The 17,070-nt window shown below is 45.4% G+C and overlaps 2 protein-coding genes across 10 annotated transcripts in view; one reads left to right on the forward strand and one right to left on the reverse strand.

The window, feature by feature from the left end:
• necab3 (N-terminal EF-hand calcium binding protein 3) overlaps positions 1-3,968 on the forward strand; it is a 28,125-nt gene extending 24,157 nt beyond the window's left edge. For all 6 annotated transcript variants that reach the window (XM_047332770.1, XM_035632050.2, XM_047332771.1 and 3 more), the window contains 2 exons: positions 13-104; positions 2,861-3,968. In XM_047332770.1, coding sequence (XP_047188726.1) covers positions 13-104; positions 2,861-2,889 — 121 coding nt within the window. In that variant the 3' untranslated portion in view covers positions 2,890-3,968. The remainder of the gene's footprint in view (positions 1-12; positions 105-2,860) is intronic.
• Positions 3,969-11,947: 7,979 nt separating this feature from the next.
• Positions 11,948-17,070, reverse strand: part of cbfa2t2 (CBFA2/RUNX1 partner transcriptional co-repressor 2) — a 49,015-nt gene continuing 43,892 nt past the window's right edge. For all 4 annotated transcript variants that reach the window (XM_035632046.2, XM_035632047.2, XM_035632045.2 and 1 more), the window contains 5 exons: positions 16,205-16,290; positions 15,730-15,922; positions 14,677-14,745; positions 14,252-14,442; positions 11,948-13,942 (listed from right to left, as the gene is read on the reverse strand). In XM_035632046.2, the coding sequence (XP_035487939.1) occupies positions 13,598-13,942; positions 14,252-14,442; positions 14,677-14,745; positions 15,730-15,922; positions 16,205-16,290 (884 nt within the window). In that variant the 3' untranslated portion in view covers positions 11,948-13,597. The remainder of the gene's footprint in view (positions 13,943-14,251; positions 14,443-14,676; positions 14,746-15,729; positions 15,923-16,204; positions 16,291-17,070) is intronic.

Consider the following 17,070-nt stretch of genomic DNA (forward strand, 5'->3'; position numbering starts at 1 on the left):
GTGTCTCTGTAGCTATCTGCAGTCCAACAGCAGTAAAGACTTCCAGCGCTGCATCATTGACATGTTAGAGGACGCTGAGGTCGTGTCTACTATGTTGCTCCCAGGTTTGTATGTGTGTCGTAGAGTCAGTCCTTCTGTGCATACAGTAATTAATGTGTGTTAGATATCAAAGATGACATTATTCTTCAAAAGAATAACGTGTGGCTACAAGATCAACTCGTGAAAGATAAAAAGCCCCAAGAGACGTTTTCTGTGTTTATGTCGTAGGTTTTCACTCTGAATCCCCTTTAAAACGTGTACATCTCTGTCTAGAACTGTCATGACAGCGGGGGAACCACAGACGTCGTGACATGTTTTGATTTCGTTAGCGGCGTGTTCATGTGTGACTCATGAAGCCGCGCATCAGGCCCAGGCTCATGCGTGTCGCCATTCTCAGCCCCCTCGTCCGCTCAGTTGCTCATTGCTCGTGAGATCGGAGGTGTTTTCAGCTGCTGTCGCGGTCGTCTGTGATCATACTTTGCCAGGTCAACAAAACAAAAAAAGCGGAACCTTGCTGCTTCGCCTCCGTGTCAACGGCGGTCCTCGTCTTTCGAAGGATATCTTTAGAGAAATGGCCCCGGGTGGGTAGTGGAATCAAAAGAAAATCCCCTCTGAAGATTGTCTAAATTAAAAAAATCACTACATTTGCCCTTGTATAACAACTCCTCTGTTCGTATTGAGACGCTGCCTGTGTTCCGAAAAAGAAATACACTGTTTAGTGGCTGACTTTTCCAAGACCGTCAGATGCATTCGGCTGCCGAGGCTACAAGTGAGGCCGAAATGCTTCACCCGTAGAGGAAGAGGTAGGAGGGTGTTATGAGGTGCACTTCACAATGCACGGGACGGACTCCACTCTGAAACAACCTGCTCCCACCTGCGGCACTTGAGCTGTTGACGGGTGACGTTTCACAAGTCCTCGAAACACACAAAGACAATAGAAGAGCACAGACTGAACAAAGGCCTTGCGTTAATTAAGCTGTACTCGCACATGATGCTTGGCTGTGTGACGTGCAGTAAGTCCTCCCATCTGTGGGAATCAGAGCTGCGGCCGGAACTTCTTGACAAAAACTCCCTTTGGTCATTTGATTCGTGAGCCTGAAGGTAGAGATGTGCAAAGGATGTCTGTGCAGGAATAAATATCCAAGTGGGGACATCCTCGCCTAACAAGTTTGCCAGGGCTGATGTTTGGTTCACATGGCACAGATCGGACATGTTTGTATCAATCAATTTAGAAACACAGAATATGAAATATGCTCTGGCCTTTGCCCTCATTTGCAAGTGGAAACGCGAAAACCGTGTCCTTGGCAACATGACTAGCATGTGACGCACCTCATCTAGTTTCTGGTCGCCGGGTCACTGACTCCTCAGCAGGGAGGGGTGGCACCGAGTCACCGCCGCAGCCCCGGGAAAACAGCCCTGACTTTTTTCTCTCTCATCCTAACCTTTTGATGAATCTGTTGCAAAGCCTCTGAACGTGTTTCAAAGAGCGGAAGTGTGCTGATTATTATTTCCGCCTCTTTGCAATCCGCTGCAGACGCAAGGGATTCGGCTGTGTGGGTTCTGCGAGAGTTGGGGCCGTTGCTAGGTTACTCCATACGCTTGTTAACTTCCGCGTCTGTGACTCGCGTGAACAGTACGCTCGCTGACTGTTTCGGACATGTACCGAGGAGGTTTGATGTGAGAATGAGAAATGACCGAATATGAGTAAACAGGCTGCGCAGAAAAATATTGTTTTGGAAAACAGAGACTCAGAGTTTGACAACAAGGATAACAAACTAAACATAGCTCAAGTACGTGTTAAGTGCTTCACAGGGCTAATTATAGGAGTTTGAATTTGTGTGTGTGTGTGTGTTTCTAAAAAACTAATTAGAATAAGCCTGGAATCAAGAGCACAATGTGAAGCTAGTTTGAAAAAAAAAAAATGCCACTAAAATTATATATAATGTATAAATATATAATTTTTTTTTGCTCTCTTGGTTTCCCTCACTAATTCTCCGGGGGAAATTATCCTGTTTAATGGTTTTTTTTTTAAATCACTCATCACGAGATGAACAGAGATTTGTCAGATCATAAAGCATCTGCCTTTGTGATGGGAATTTGCTGAGTTTAAAACTTTTTAACGTTTCCATTCATGTAACAACTCGACCATTCGTTCAAGTTTTCCTCAAAGAAGGACGCCGTCAGGAGCTCACTTTGCCCAAGCTGTCAGATGCATTTGGCTGCTCAGGCTACAAGTGAGGCCACGAAGCTCCACCGGAGGAAGAGGGAGGATGGTTTCATGAGGTGCACGTCACGAGCACAGGAAGGAGCCTGGACTCTGGAATCAACTGCTCCCACCTGCGGCTATTTTTGTTCCGTGTCACCGACTGACGCTGACTGTCACTACCTTCGTATTTTTAATAACTTTTTTCCCAGGAGGAGCTTTGCACCAACTCGCGTGGTTTTCTTGGCAGACTTTGTTTAAATTAACAACAAGAAACCCCTTACGTCTTAAGCAGGTGCAACTCACACTGAAATGGTAGTGTTTACTGTAAGACCATTTGCTTGTATCTGCCTCATGCACACACACACACACACACACACGTGCCCTAATGTCTAGTTATCTCCTTTGTTTTTAATTTTCTGCCTTCCCCCCAATTGCGTCAATCACTGGCATATTTGTAATGTGGCTGCTGGATGTGTTAAGCTGATAAATTGGTGCTTGATGAATTGTAAATTATAGAGTTTGTTTTGTAGGAGTCCCAAATTGGCCTGGCTTATACAATAGTTGACCTAACTTTCTCTCTGTCTGTCTCTCTGTGTGTGTTTGTGTTTCCCTCAGCTTCATGGTGGATTATGACCAACAACTAACGACTGAATCCAGAGTGTCACATCTTCTGCCTACACTATTACATGGACAACGACACAGAGGCGCTGCACGCACACACACACACACACACACACACAGTAGAATTCAAAAGACGTCCACGTGTTTGAAAGCAACAGGAGACGGGGACGATGGCGTCACCCAGCTTCCTCCAGCAGCATCTTCTTTCTTGTTCCTCCGTCTTCGCCTGCTCATTATTGTGCCGCTTAATATCAAAAGTGAAACACCCTATAGGCAATCTAAAGACTTCAAAGTGACTGATTCTCTGCAATGCAAAAACCCCTTTTTCTTTTCTTTCTTTTTTTTACCCCCTATTTATGTTTGTACTCGTAACCCTCGCTTGTGTCCTCCTCCCTCCTCTCGCAGTGTTTGTCTCTTTATTATTCCGGTGGCAAACGACCAAGTAGACACTAGCACAGGCTGCTAGAGCAAATCCGCAGCGGAATGGGAAATTACGAGTAATCTTACATTCGTGTTTTTGAGCTTTTTTAATGAGTTGTTTACCAATTGAACGGAAAAAAAAAGCAGAGGCACCGAGACGATGGCGGGTTCCCGCAGCCTGATCATGCATGCTGACGAAGCTTTCGGGAACAGCTCCTTTTGACCTCCTGCCTGCACATGTTGTATGATATTGTAGGACTGTTTCTCATTTAGCTTCCTCGCCGTCACGTGCAAAGAAGGCCATGCAAAGCCGTCGTCAGAAGAAGCTGTACGCCTGCCCTGACGTGGATCTGCAATACCGCAAAAGACACGGTCGCCACTTATTAGTTACCCCCTCCTCATTCTTGGGTATGACCCACATTCTTTGTCTCGAATCTTAAAGTATCTCTTAATATGTGTGTCAAAGGGAGTCGACGCTTTGTGAGGAGATTTTTCTTCATTGTGTCACGGCGTCATGAAGACGAAATGTATTTCATGTATCATGTATTTATTTGTGATCAGGGCCGAGCTCATTCCATCTGCACACATGGAAACTCATCTATTAATATTGCTGTCGTGCTTTGGTTCAACACCGTTCATTGTAAACGGGAAAAAAAGCAACGTTAATAAATCGTCGAAGCTACTGGTCGTTTGTTTTGACGAGTGAAAATCGCCTCTGAATCTTCACCAGAAGAAGAAGAATTTCTTCAGGTCCGATTCTGTGGCTGGTTCAGATGAGTTTGATTCACTGCGCAGTGGAGACAGAAGATCACGGCAAGGCAACACAATTCTGTCTGATGGTCAACGTTTAGGGTACAGTTTGATACCTTCACATCAAGGCGTCTGGTAAATTATATTCATAATTTAAGTGAAGGAAGTTGGGAGTTCAAAGACCCCAAGGGCTTTACACAGTCATCTGATTAATCCAATTGTGAGTATCAGCACTGGGCTTGATAGGAATTTAATCAGCATTCATAAAGACGAGAAGAAAGAATGAAGTATACGGAGGAAATGTGGGGGGTTATTGGTGATGTAAAGGGCGACCAAGAAATACAGTGGCCACCATCAGTGGGGTGGTATTAAATCATCAGGGCGATGATATTTCCCCTCTTTCCAACTTCTAATTCATTTTTAATTTCCCCATCAAATCTCACAATGTACCCTTTATATTAGCTACGGGGAGAAAAGTACAAAGAAGCTATTATCAGTCATTTATTATCATATTATCAAAAATCGCATGACCGCGCTTCAGTTCAATCCAGTTTTCATCGGTCACTTCACTCAGCGAAAATTCAAACAAAACCCGACGCAGCTTAAACTTATCGGAGCTGAATGAGTTATGTATCGCATATAGAAGCTCCGTCTGACCTCAGCTGTAAAGAAGAAGGAAAAAACCCTGCAGTGTTGAGAAGTCTGTCTCGCAAAAATAAAGAGCATCGAATCTGTTTCTCTCCATTTCTGCCCATAATTTAATCCGAATTGAATCTCCGGCGGTGCTTGAGAACAACGGCACTTGAAAACATTTCCTCCGGGGTTTCTGCAAAAATCGTCCGAGACACCGATTATCCGACCATCCGAGCGCGACGCACCAGTGGTTTCCCAACCGCGCGTGTTCGTCGCATATCTGTGGGTCGTGAGCATTTAAGTCAGCGATTCAAGGGGCCAGGTGAGGTTATAAAAAATAATAACAATAATAATATTCATATCTCTGTCCCGTATTTCATATTTTCCAATGAAAAAGAATTTCCTGCAGGGCTTTGAGATAAGGACAGCATTTGACAATTTCGTCAGGGTTGCCTGCGAATCGTACGAGCCTGCTCAAGATTATCATACGTCCAGTGTTCCCTATTCTCCAGCGTTAGTAATCACCTTGCAATCCCGGAGCAATCTCACTTATTTATTTATTTAACACAAGTGTAACAGCAGAATGCACCGCGGCATGCAGATTGGCCTCGGGATGCTAAGATGCATCTACTTTGTCGCGAATGGGCCGCAGGCTGCGCACGCAGAGCTCCGTATGAACATGTCTGTATGCTCCGTTGTCCTGTTGCCCTGAAGGCTGCTCTGAGGGCTGAGCAACAATCTCCGAAGACGTCCAGCTCCCTCCTTTCAGCCCGCATCGTGGTAAAAAACAGAAACGGATAATTGCTGGGATTGTTTGTGCACGGGAGGCAGGAGGCCGTGCACAGCGTGGCCCTGATTGCCGATGCTGTAGTATTCGACTGCGTGACGGATGCTGGCGGATTTCGGAGCCCACTCCCTCTCGGCCCTCCGGGCAAGGCCGCCCCCGCCTGACGGTGACACGGAGCGATTATGCGGCGGCCATTAGGGGGAAGTCGCGTGCACCGCGAGGCAGCGGAGGTCCGTGGGCGCCGCTCCCCCCCCCCCCACTGCTCCTCGTGTGTTTTTCTTCACAAAAGCATGAGGCCACGAGCACCGTCCAATTTACGGGAAATGAAAGGTCGCCGAAAAGTTGTTTTTTTTTTAAAAACGAGCAATGAAATGTTGCCATCCGAAACATATTGACACATCGTTGCGGTTTTTCAAGTGCAGTTCGTCAAAAATCTGTCCCTCCCATCCGTCAACTGAACAGTTGGTGGCAGTCGCCTTACTTGCATTCCAGGGAATACAGGTTTTTAGGCACTTCCACGTTGGCTTCACGTTCCGGACCGGGGGAATTTGTCCATTTCTATATATACAGTCTACGGCTGGACCCCGTCCTGTTGTGTCCCAGTCAAGAAATAGCATTTCATCTGAGTCTATGGCTAGAAAAAAACAACATAAATGAAATATGGATTCACCCTTTGCCATAGCTGATACGTTATGTACACAGTGTTCTACCCGTCTTATTGTATATCTTGGCGATGCATCAGAGGATAACTCTGTTCCGTCTCTGCAGACAGTGTGGGGACGTTCTGCTGCTGCTGCTGCTGCTGGATAAGACCCGTTCATATTGAAACCACAGCAGAATTCATCAAAACTCAACCCGATGCTCTCGGGGAGATCTTCCCTCTTGCCGTTGTATGATATATTCCAACACTGTGGTGAAACAGCACGCGGGCAAACGCCAACCAGCATCTGTGATTCAGTTGGATTTTTTTCGGGGATAGGCGCCTGAGAGATTTCCCAAGAAACACGGTTGACAGCGCTGGTACATTTCGTTGCCCTACTCAATCTTTTTTTCCTATTATGCATTTCCTGATTGTGAAACATTTTTTCTCTCCGTTGAAAAGAAGAATGTGGAGACGGATAGCCAAAGGTCAAGGCTCCGACCTTGTGCCGTTATTAGAGACTGTACCGTTCTCTCTGAATAAATGCTGCCTTTCCTTTTACAGAGTAAGAAATAGTTGTTTTTTTTTCCAAAGCAGAGGCCTTGTTATCCTCTTTCAGGCAGGTACCCTTGGCTCCGATGTGTGCGAGCAGACCCCGTCGCTTCAGGGAACCCGGCGACCAGGCAGGCCTGCGGCGTCCAAACAGCATCTGTTGCCCTACTCCATTCCTCCCTTGGTTACCATTGTGCAGACGGCAAAAACGCACGGGAGGCGTCTGAAGCCGCTTGTGTCGTCTCTCTGCAGCGGAGGGGATGGAGAACGCCGTCACCATGGGTACGTCAGGTATTTCAAAAACACAAACGTGTGAACGCGATTTCAGCTCACAAGGGAAGATCTCTCGGGTCAGAGAGGAAGTACATCATGATGCAGTCACCGTACAACAAAGCAAAGGAGAGGATGCATGAAAATTAAAGAGGGCTCCAGGTAATAATAATGATAATAATAATAATAATAGTAATAATAATAATATCTGACATGTTCCAGTGTAACTTCCCTGCACAGAGGTCCAGAGTTTGGGGTTAAAAGGTGACAAATCAACAGTGATCCTATATCATTGCCTCATTTTCTCCATTTCATTTCACCCTGGAAACTTGTTTGAGAAGGGGAAAGACACATCATGCTCATTGACTTGGAGACTCCTCACACTGACCCGGATTATACTGATAAACAGCACAATTTTTTATCCGACGCTCCGAGGGCTCATAAGATTTCTTTTGTCTTGCGTTGTGTTTTCATGCAGCGGCAGTGCAGGGCACAGTCATTCTATCTCAAAATCAATTGCTGTAAAATTGCCCCTGACCTTGAAGAGCATGAAGCGTTCGCATAATTGCGTGCTGTCAAAAACAAACGAAAAAAAAAAAAACGTCTGCAAATTTTGGGGCGAGCGACCGAGCGGGAGGAATGAGAGGTGTCCGTGAGGCGGCATGTGAAGACGTCAAAAGACAGCCGGCGAGCGGAGAGTTCTATAATCAAAGTGGGATTTCGGTGGCATGTGATGTCCAGCAAGGGAAGGTGATATCACTCCCACGTCCATAATCATACGACCGGAGATGGAAGACACGTTGATCGCTCCCTCTGCACAGCTACATTCCACTGAGTTTGTTTGCTCTTTGTCTTTGTAACGGAGACTGGGATGTTGGGAGCTGGTCAACTCGGGTTGCCGGTCACCGGCGAAGACTGCGGCCCGGTGACGGTAACGTCTTCGGTCAAAGCACAGTCGCGCCGGCGAGGGGCTGTTCTCGTCTCATCTCATCTCGTGACGCACAAAGGTTGTCTCGGTTTTACGTCTTCCTGTGAAACCCTATAGGGAAACTGTGGTACAGTGCGGGCCTGCATTGGATGTATTATTAACAACGGATCCACTGGGTACTACTGCGCAGCGCCCATAGTTCTACACGGATTCCACTTCGAACTGACGTTACAGTAACCTATTTATCTGTATCTCGTCAAGAAGCTCGGAAAAGTGTTGTTTTCTGAGACAAATTTTGAGATAGCTTTTTTCTTTTTGAAGTGTTCGCCCAGTTGAGCTCACTGTATGGGGAGGCAAGTCGGTATTATTTAGAAGGCACATCCCATGCACAGAGGTAGATTTGAATTTTGCTCTACACGGACAATAAAGACAATACACAGAGTTGAAAGAAGTCAACTCCGAAAAAAACTCTGTTAAACGGAGCGAAATAAAAGAGATTACAAAGAGCAGTGGGAGAGAGATGTAAAAAGGATCAATCTGTATACAAATTTGACGATTAGTTAAGGGAATAAAATAATACAAATAAAATAGGTACAAATAGTTTAGTTAAAGCACAATGCTCACTGATATGGATGCTATGGAATTGGCTGAGGCCCTTTCTCACAGACTAACTGTGAGAGGATGTCACAGACACATGAGAGGTGGTTTGACGTCAACAAATCCATAAATGAGTGAGCTATTGAAAATGCAAACCTTGAAATGTGCATATATAAGACATTCGAAAACTATAGAGGTTTTTTCAGAGGGCAGTTGGTTCCGGCGCGGCGCTGCCTGATGACCAAAGGCTGATTCTCCTTGTTTGGACTTTGCCCTGGCTGCCGCCAGCGGAGCGCTGCCCAGTGATCTGAGAGGTCCTCGCGGGGTTATCGCGCAATATCATGTCTGTCATGTATTCGGGGGCCAGCTCCATTGAAATTGAATTGAAATGAGATTTGAAAACGAGCAATAAAGCCTGTGGCTCCGTCGATCCTGTGGCTTCCTGGCAGCCAGTGTCGAGGTTTATGAACAGGGCTGATGTGGACCGTCATTTTGGATGATTTGTGCCTGAGTTGTAGCTTTTTAATGGTTTGACATTTTGGGGAATTTGCTTTTTTTGCAGTCTTGCATTTTTTTGCATTTTGATAGGAAACCTCTCTGCCAAACCACTCCCTGTGCAACATGAAGCTGCAGCCAGCGGGCGCAGTTTTCATAGCTCGGTATAAAGAATGAAAACGGGGAGATGACATTACCAAATACTTTTTGTGAAGATTGAAGACACGGCATGTAAATATAGCGAGCCTTAGAGAGGCTGGCAGGCAAAAGCAATTAAATGTTGTTCCACAGCAAACTCCACACAGCAACATCCGAAGCTGGTGACGACAATGTGTGAGTATCAGTGTCGGTTACTCGGATGATTCACTCTTTCTGCCTTTTTTCCCTCAAAGACGATGATGTGAAAGAACCGCAGAGGTACGAAAATAATGATGTGAGGAGAGAGGATAGGGAGTGAAAGGAGGGAAATATGTTGATTTTTTTTATATCTCTGCTTTGCAAACTGTTGCTTGTTTTTTTTGACATCATGAAATGAGCTTTGGACACACGGGAAGAAAAGGGGGCATCCATTACTCTGCCTCCAGATATAAGTCGTGCACCCAAACGTCTGTTGCGTCACGGTCGACTCATGGACTCGTGGCGCAGCAGCTGCCAACTAATAAAAAATAATAACCGACATAAATTCATCCATGCAGTGCAGAACAAAGCGACAGGGATAAGACACTGGCAACAAATATGGGGGTGTGAACGACCTCACGCCTGAAGATGAAATGAGCCTACAGCATACATAGTGTGTGATTTGCATGTACAGGTGCATAATAACCAGACAGAAAACCTGCCAGAGAGAGATTTGACCTATCACGATCCTGTTACCATAGACGGTCACGGAGACAAACAACAACAACAACAACAACAGTGGCACACACAGTTACATCTAGACAATTGACGAGACAAATTTCATTTTTTCAGATCAACTAATTATCAGTAGATGTTGTAATTAGGGATGGGACGATACCTGCAACCTTGAGTATCTGCCGATACCCATCCCACACAAATCTGATACAATCTTTTCCCGACCCGTAAAATAAAATATTAATAATGCATTGTTCAGGATGCACTTTGCTCAACCTAGCCATCTAAAACCTCATACTCTGAGAAACTGTGAGACGAATAATCAGCCCCCCGTAAAGGAAGACACACGCATAGAACGCAACATGACTTATGAGTTATGAGTTATGGAATACTGCTCTTTTATTTCTCACAGACCTTTTGGCAGAATGTTTTATGGCGAACACTGTTCAAACAAGCAAAAGAAAAATAGAACTGTAAACTGTTAATTCAATAATTATAAATTAACATAAAAATATGATGCCGGAATGTTGTTCAAGGCTTAGTAGATACGTAAATAGACATTTATTTGGTTTGTTTACTGTAATGTATCGGATCTGATTTTACTTCTTAATTCTTTCGATATCCGATCCAGTCATTTTGGACAATATTGCCCCGATACCGATATGGAATATCGGATCGGGACATCCCGAGTTGTAATCCCAGTCTTTTGTAGATCTGTGCCTAAACCTCCAGAGGTGAACGACATTTACATTTAATCACATCGTATACTTAGATACAAATCTGAGGTTTTTTATTCTTCACTTGTTCTCAACCATTTTATGGTTTACATACTTTTTTTTATATTGTATGTTATGGATCTTATACTTTTTGTCCACTACATTCGATTTAACAGCCGCAGTTACTTTTGCAGATTTCGCTTTTTTCATACAAAACATGATCAAATATGATGAACCCAACCCATGTTGTATAGATTATATACTCACCTATATATATAAATGAAAGATTTGTAGAATTATGAAACTGTCTAGCTAATTAATTGGAAACACTGCAGTGACATGCAACGCACACAGGGTACACATTGCCCCTGCTATTAATAGTAGTGATAATCGGTATATATATCATATATAGTTTGATGGCCAACCTTTTTCTTGGACTACGTATTTTATTTATGAGTATTTTTGTTTTTCAGGCTTCCACTGTCAAGGTGTTTCTGGAGATTTCTTGAGAATGTTGTTTGGATCCTGCTCAAATCATTTCACATTACTCCACTTCATTGCAACTCGTCACCAAGATGTAGGATCTTCTAGAGATAATGGACACCGTCGCAAACTATGTCATATACTGCCACCTCGTGGTTGCAAATTATATTACACTCTCCCAAGGACATGTCTTTTTAATGAAGTCATATTTTTCATTTTTGATGTGAACAAAACAAAACACAAAGATGACTTAAGTAACTGCTGTAGTCAAAGTATCTTCGACGTCCCTCGTTTCCTTTGATAAAGACCTTCAATGTGAACCGACATTCATTTTAATTTACTTCCCGAGATGGGAAAACATTTTTTGCATTATACATGACAGAATTTCAACCCGCTCCAGAATGATTCAGTCGTGCCGAGAGCTTCCTCATCACTTCGTACCTGAATTCAAAGACGCGGCGTGAGTCTCAACATGGAGGAGACAAAGAGGAGGCAGAAATGAGATTCGCTCACAAGGCTTCTCAGAAGAACCACAATTCAACATGTCTACTACAGAGGCCTTTGGTTTCTTTGTTCAATTTTTCTAAGAAATCTTTAAACATGCACAACTCGCTTGTTGTTTTCTGGAAACGTGTTTTCACTGCGTGGAGAACCCTTTGTGACAACGTATAATGCTGGTTTGGAAATGGAAATGACTTAAATAGTGGATATTTGCTCTGCACTCATTCAATTTGGGAACCAAGCTGGACAATAATCAAAAATTGAAAGTGTTTCAGTAACGGTGCCTTTTTTTAGTAAAATGTTCTCACAGTTAAAAAAATGATTTAAAGCTAATTAATTGCTGCACTTGATTTTTTTGGGATTAAATATGATGAATTGATTTTTTTTGTGGAAAGTAATATAGTAACAATGAAATATGCTGATTTGATAGTTTGTAACACAGCCAAGAGTCGCCTAATAAGTCTTTTGCATATTTATTTCAGGACCGTCTTATTAAATACTCAAATAACACCATTATTAATGTATTGGATAAAACTGAGTTTACCTTCATTTCATCACCTCTTCTGTCACAGTCACCGAACAGAAGAAAAACGATTCCGAAGCCATTCTATTTCTTTATTTCATACTTCATAATAGCTTCTTTTTTTAAGCCCATATCAAGTTGTTATGCCTCATAACAAAAGAACGTGTCTGAAGAACGAGGAGCAAAACCGTGGCTCACAAAATAAAGGCATTCTCTCATTATATTCTTTACAAAGTCATCTCAGGAACAAGGTCTCTCAGTCGCGACAGTAGAATACGATACATCGAAGTTCTGCACTAAACGTTTGACTTTGAATCTAACTGTGACAAAAGGAAAAAAGACAAAACAGCAGAACGATCTGCACATACAAATACAGTTTAGCTCCTGAGATTCTCTGTGGGACAGTCGCTGCTGAACCTGCACCGCGGCGACGTCACGTCACAGTGTTTCCGTTTCAGGTTGGTCTATTCTGATGGAAACGCTGCGACGGTGGAGGATTCGCAGAGCGACTCCTGAACACCGCCCAACGCGGCCGACGACGTGGAACAAGTGTCAAAATGAAGCTGCAACAACATCAACAACAACAACGTCCTTAACCGAAATCCTCCTGCGGTCACCCGACGCAACCGCCGTCACCTTCACCTCCGCTCTCCGAAGATGTCCCGATGATCAGAGACGAAAGACGCAGACGACACTGACTGGTTAAAACTTAAAGTAGATAAACGTGTGTGTATAATTATCTCTTGTTCACAAAAGGCATTTACAGGCAATGACGACGACGACGACGACGACGACGACGACGACGACGACGACGACGACGACTCTGGAAACTTTGGTGATGCAGAAACAGCTGGGATACCTGAACACTTTGTTTTAATATTGCTTTGACAGAAGTAAATGGCATCGCTTACAATAATCACCGACGGCACGACCATTTGACACACGCACTCACACGTAGGAGAACCCCTCCAGAAGTTGGAGAGCAAATATTTACGTTTGGAGGAGACGATGTTAACGCGGTCGACTGTAGATTGTTCCTACAGGATGAAGACGGATGCTTCATGGCTGGTACTATTACACTGTTTACATTTAACACCCACCACCTCCCGTTATTACATTTATACACAACAAAGTGAGAGCTTCAGTTGAGTCTTTAACGCCTCACTTTTTATCTAATGTCCAACGTCTTTTTCCGTTCATAACTTCCTCCCCGCGGCCGGAGAGGAAGTGAGATCTATCGACAGTTTTTTTTCTTTCCCCGCTCATCTCCAAGATCCAAGATTTTGGGGGGTTTTGGACGAAGACAAACACGTTTCCATCTGTCGGGGAGGATCTGGTTTTTTTTACGACGGACGCCATTGGAGACAAGTCCTTCTGTCCTTCGCCGAAGCCAGCGTCCCAGTTGACGTATTACTCAACAACAGTTATCCCATAATCTGTCCTTTTTTTTTTCTTATCTGCCAAAGATTATGATGAGAAATCTGTTATTCCTAACTTAACCCATAAGCAGTTCCCTCCATTGTGCTGATTCAACTCTTCCCCGGTCAGGAAGCGGATTGGATGACCACTGACGTCCTGGGCCTCCTAGTGTCCGTTGGCCTCGTGGCCCGACGCAGGGGTGGAGGGAGTGGAGGAGCGAGATGCAGCCGACGCCTTCTCTCCGCCAGGACTGGAGACTGAAGGCACGATGTCGGGGACCTTCACCCCTACCAGGCCCACGGGTGAAACCCCGGCTGCTGCCGCTGTTGCCGCGGCAGCCGCCCTGCTTGCAGTGATGGCAGAAACCGGTTTGGGCTGAGCCTGAAGTCCCGGGCTGCAGATGAGGTGATGCCTCTCCCAGTCTTTGTGCTGGCAGAAGGAGCCGCAGTACCGGGCCGCATTGCAACCGCTGCACGTCTCACTGGCTTTGCGGCCGCAATTCCAGCAACACTGAGGAGGAAACGGGGGGGGGCACGTGTGAGTTTTCAGGGGAATGTTAAGGTCTCGCGTGCAGATTTGTGCCGTCAATGCAGTGAATGAGCCTCGTCCACAACACAAATTCCTTAAACCTTCCGTTGCTACTTCTCAAGGCCACTTGGGGGCAGTGAAAACAAGCTATGAACACAATATCCTTTTAGAGTCAATATGGAAAACTTGCTGCTTCTTATTGACCCGTCAGCAAGCCTCCAACATCTGGTGAAAGTGACAATCAATCGGTTGTGATTTTAACAGCGTCCGTAAACCTACATCTGTGCTCACCTCACTGGAATCCTCCTGCTCGTTGATGACCATGATGGCGTCCTCCTTGGCCTTCCTCTTCGCATCGGCCAGAGTCTTCTCCATCTTCGCCCTCTCGGCGGCGATCATCTCGAAGGCCTTCTGCTCGGCCTCGGCCACCGCTTTCTGGACCTCGTCCATGGCCTGGCGCTTCACCTCGTTCACCGCCTCTTCTGTGCAACAGGGAAAGACAATCATCTCGTGTTTAGCTCAACTTGTTTAAATCCTATTCGTGAAAATAAACCACTGATCAGCCACACAGCAGCATTTTGTGTGTTCCACTTCGAAACATTCATGTCATTGTTCTCTGTACCTTTATATTACTGCTATCGATTATACTTACTTCCATAACCTAGCCGCATTTTTTTTTTTCAATGATTTAAATTCTAATTTTATGGTATTCTTACCAGCTTTCCTCCAGATCTCATCTGTAACGTATGCTGAGCCTGGCCGAGGAGCAAAGTCGCGCTGGGACTCTGCGGGGAAGCAGAGACAGAAGGGATTAGCGACTGTCGGGGCTTATACAGATATTAAGATGATTAATTGTTGAAATGACTTTGGTTGAACCAATGAATTTGGTTTGTGACTGACGGCTCAACCCAGGTAACGGATGATCACAAAAAAAGGCCATCCGGGGCGGGCAGCGATATCATCATTGTAATCAAGTCTTTTATTTTGTCATCTGCACATCCAGGCCCCAGAACTAGTGAAATTGTTGATTATCAAGAGTCTTGGACTGATCTGAGATCTGACAACTTCAGAAAGGAATGTGTTTGGCTTGGAAGGCAATTTGCGGACCAACAAGCTGTGTCAACATTCTGTCTGTTCCCTCCACTCGCTCTCTGCCTGCATCTCAGTTCATAGCTGCGTCGCTGGCTCATCTCCTCGTTCTCATCTCCTCCGACTCACCACCGCTTTCTCTCTGCTTCATTTACATCCTCTTCTTCTCGACCGAGCTTGCACATACACCCTGACCACCGTCATCTCCACCCCCACTAAAGTCTTTCTCCGCTCGAGCCCAGGCAGGCAGGCAGGCAGGCAGGCAGGCAGGCAGGCTTCCCGGCTTGGGGCCCAGATGGTGCTCTGGCGAGTCAGCCAGTTCTGGGTCTCCGAGCCTGCAGGACGGCAGGACGGCCCTTCTGTGGCCGATATGGCCAAGGCCAGTTCTGGCACGCGTCTGTGACTACGGACCAGCAGGGGGACAGCGGGGCTGGCAGTCAGCGAGAACACTGACAGTACGCAGCAGACTGTGGGGACAAACTGTGGAAGGAACTCACTAACACGCCGACGTGTGACTTGGGTGCAGTTCTTTTAACGTCCACTAGGCGGTGTATGGAGTATAAAGTTGATGTGAGGCTGCCTTGGTTTGTGCTCAGGCCTGTTGTCATGTGTGTTAACCTCAAATCACTTCATCTCCACCGTACCAACATGTTTCATTTGAAAAACAGTGTAGCACCCACCTGATTCTGCAGAGTGGGGGCTGTGTGTCTTTGAGAAAGGGGCGGAGCCGGAGCCTCCTTTGCGCGGGTCCTCCTGCTCGCTCGAGCGCCGCCTCCAGTAGTTGAGCTCCTCGCGGTCGGACTCCTGACACCGTCTCAGCACGCTCACTGACCTCCGTGTCTTTTCCACCATGTCCACGATGCAGTTCAACACCTGAGGACACAAAATAATTATTGACTGAGTTCCCATTTTGTGTTTATCAGAGAAAACTAAATCTTACAACTGAAAGAAAATAAGATGAGGCAGCAGTGTTCATGCTGTCTGATTATTATGGGGATGATGTATCAATAGCAACATGAATGTCCAAATGAACTATAGATCTGAGGGTTGTGAGACAATATGACACTCTTCTGCTGAGGAATCCAGTTAAACAAATCACATTCTCTTCTTATATCACAAGCCCATTAGCTGCCGTGTAGTTGTCTGCAGACTTACATGGTCCAGATGCCTCCATTCATCAGCCCACTCTCTGTCTGTCAGTCTGTGGTCCACCGGCTCCTCGCGGTAACCCCCGTTGGTTCCTTTTAAAAAAAACACACACACAAGATAAACCACAGGCCAACGTGATTAACATTCTCCTTGATATAAAGAGAAGCCACGAGTGACAGTGAGTGAGTGAAAGGTGCACGTCTGTGACCTGGTATCGCTTTGTTAAGAAAAACTGAGAAAGCTCCTTCATTTAAACACTTTATTGTGACGCAAGAGACGTGACTATAAAGTCAAAGTCAGCAGCGTCTTACATCTAAAAATGACAGAAGTCAGTAACTGGGGAGTAAAAGACAAAATCTGTGAGATGGACTGAGGGACTGTAAGAGAGAAAGGTCGGGTGAAAGAGAAAAAGAGAAGCCTGTGATGCAAAACAGACGCCCCCAGCTCCCAGAGCCTGAACACATCTGGAAGTCAGCTGTCAACCACACACACACACACACACACACACACACACACACACACACACACACACACACACACACACACACACACACACACACACACACACACACACACACACACACACACACACACACACACACACACACACACACACACACACACACACACACACACACACACTCCCCAAACTTCTCCCTTAGCACCTCCCCTCCTGGAGCTTACAGCATTCCAGTAGGGAGACACTCAGGCTGAGTGGAGTGGCTCCACTTCTAAACACAACCAGCCGGTCTGACACTGAATGTGGACCATTACAACCACTAACCACACACATACACACGCGCACACACACGCGCGCGCGCACACAAACAGATTTCATCTGATTCCTGTTTGATTATTACACAATGCTATGA

The sequence above is a fragment of the Scophthalmus maximus genome, chromosome 6, assembly GCF_022379125.1.
Source record: "Scophthalmus maximus strain ysfricsl-2021 chromosome 6, ASM2237912v1, whole genome shotgun sequence".
NCBI lineage: Eukaryota > Metazoa > Chordata > Actinopteri > Pleuronectiformes > Scophthalmidae > Scophthalmus > Scophthalmus maximus.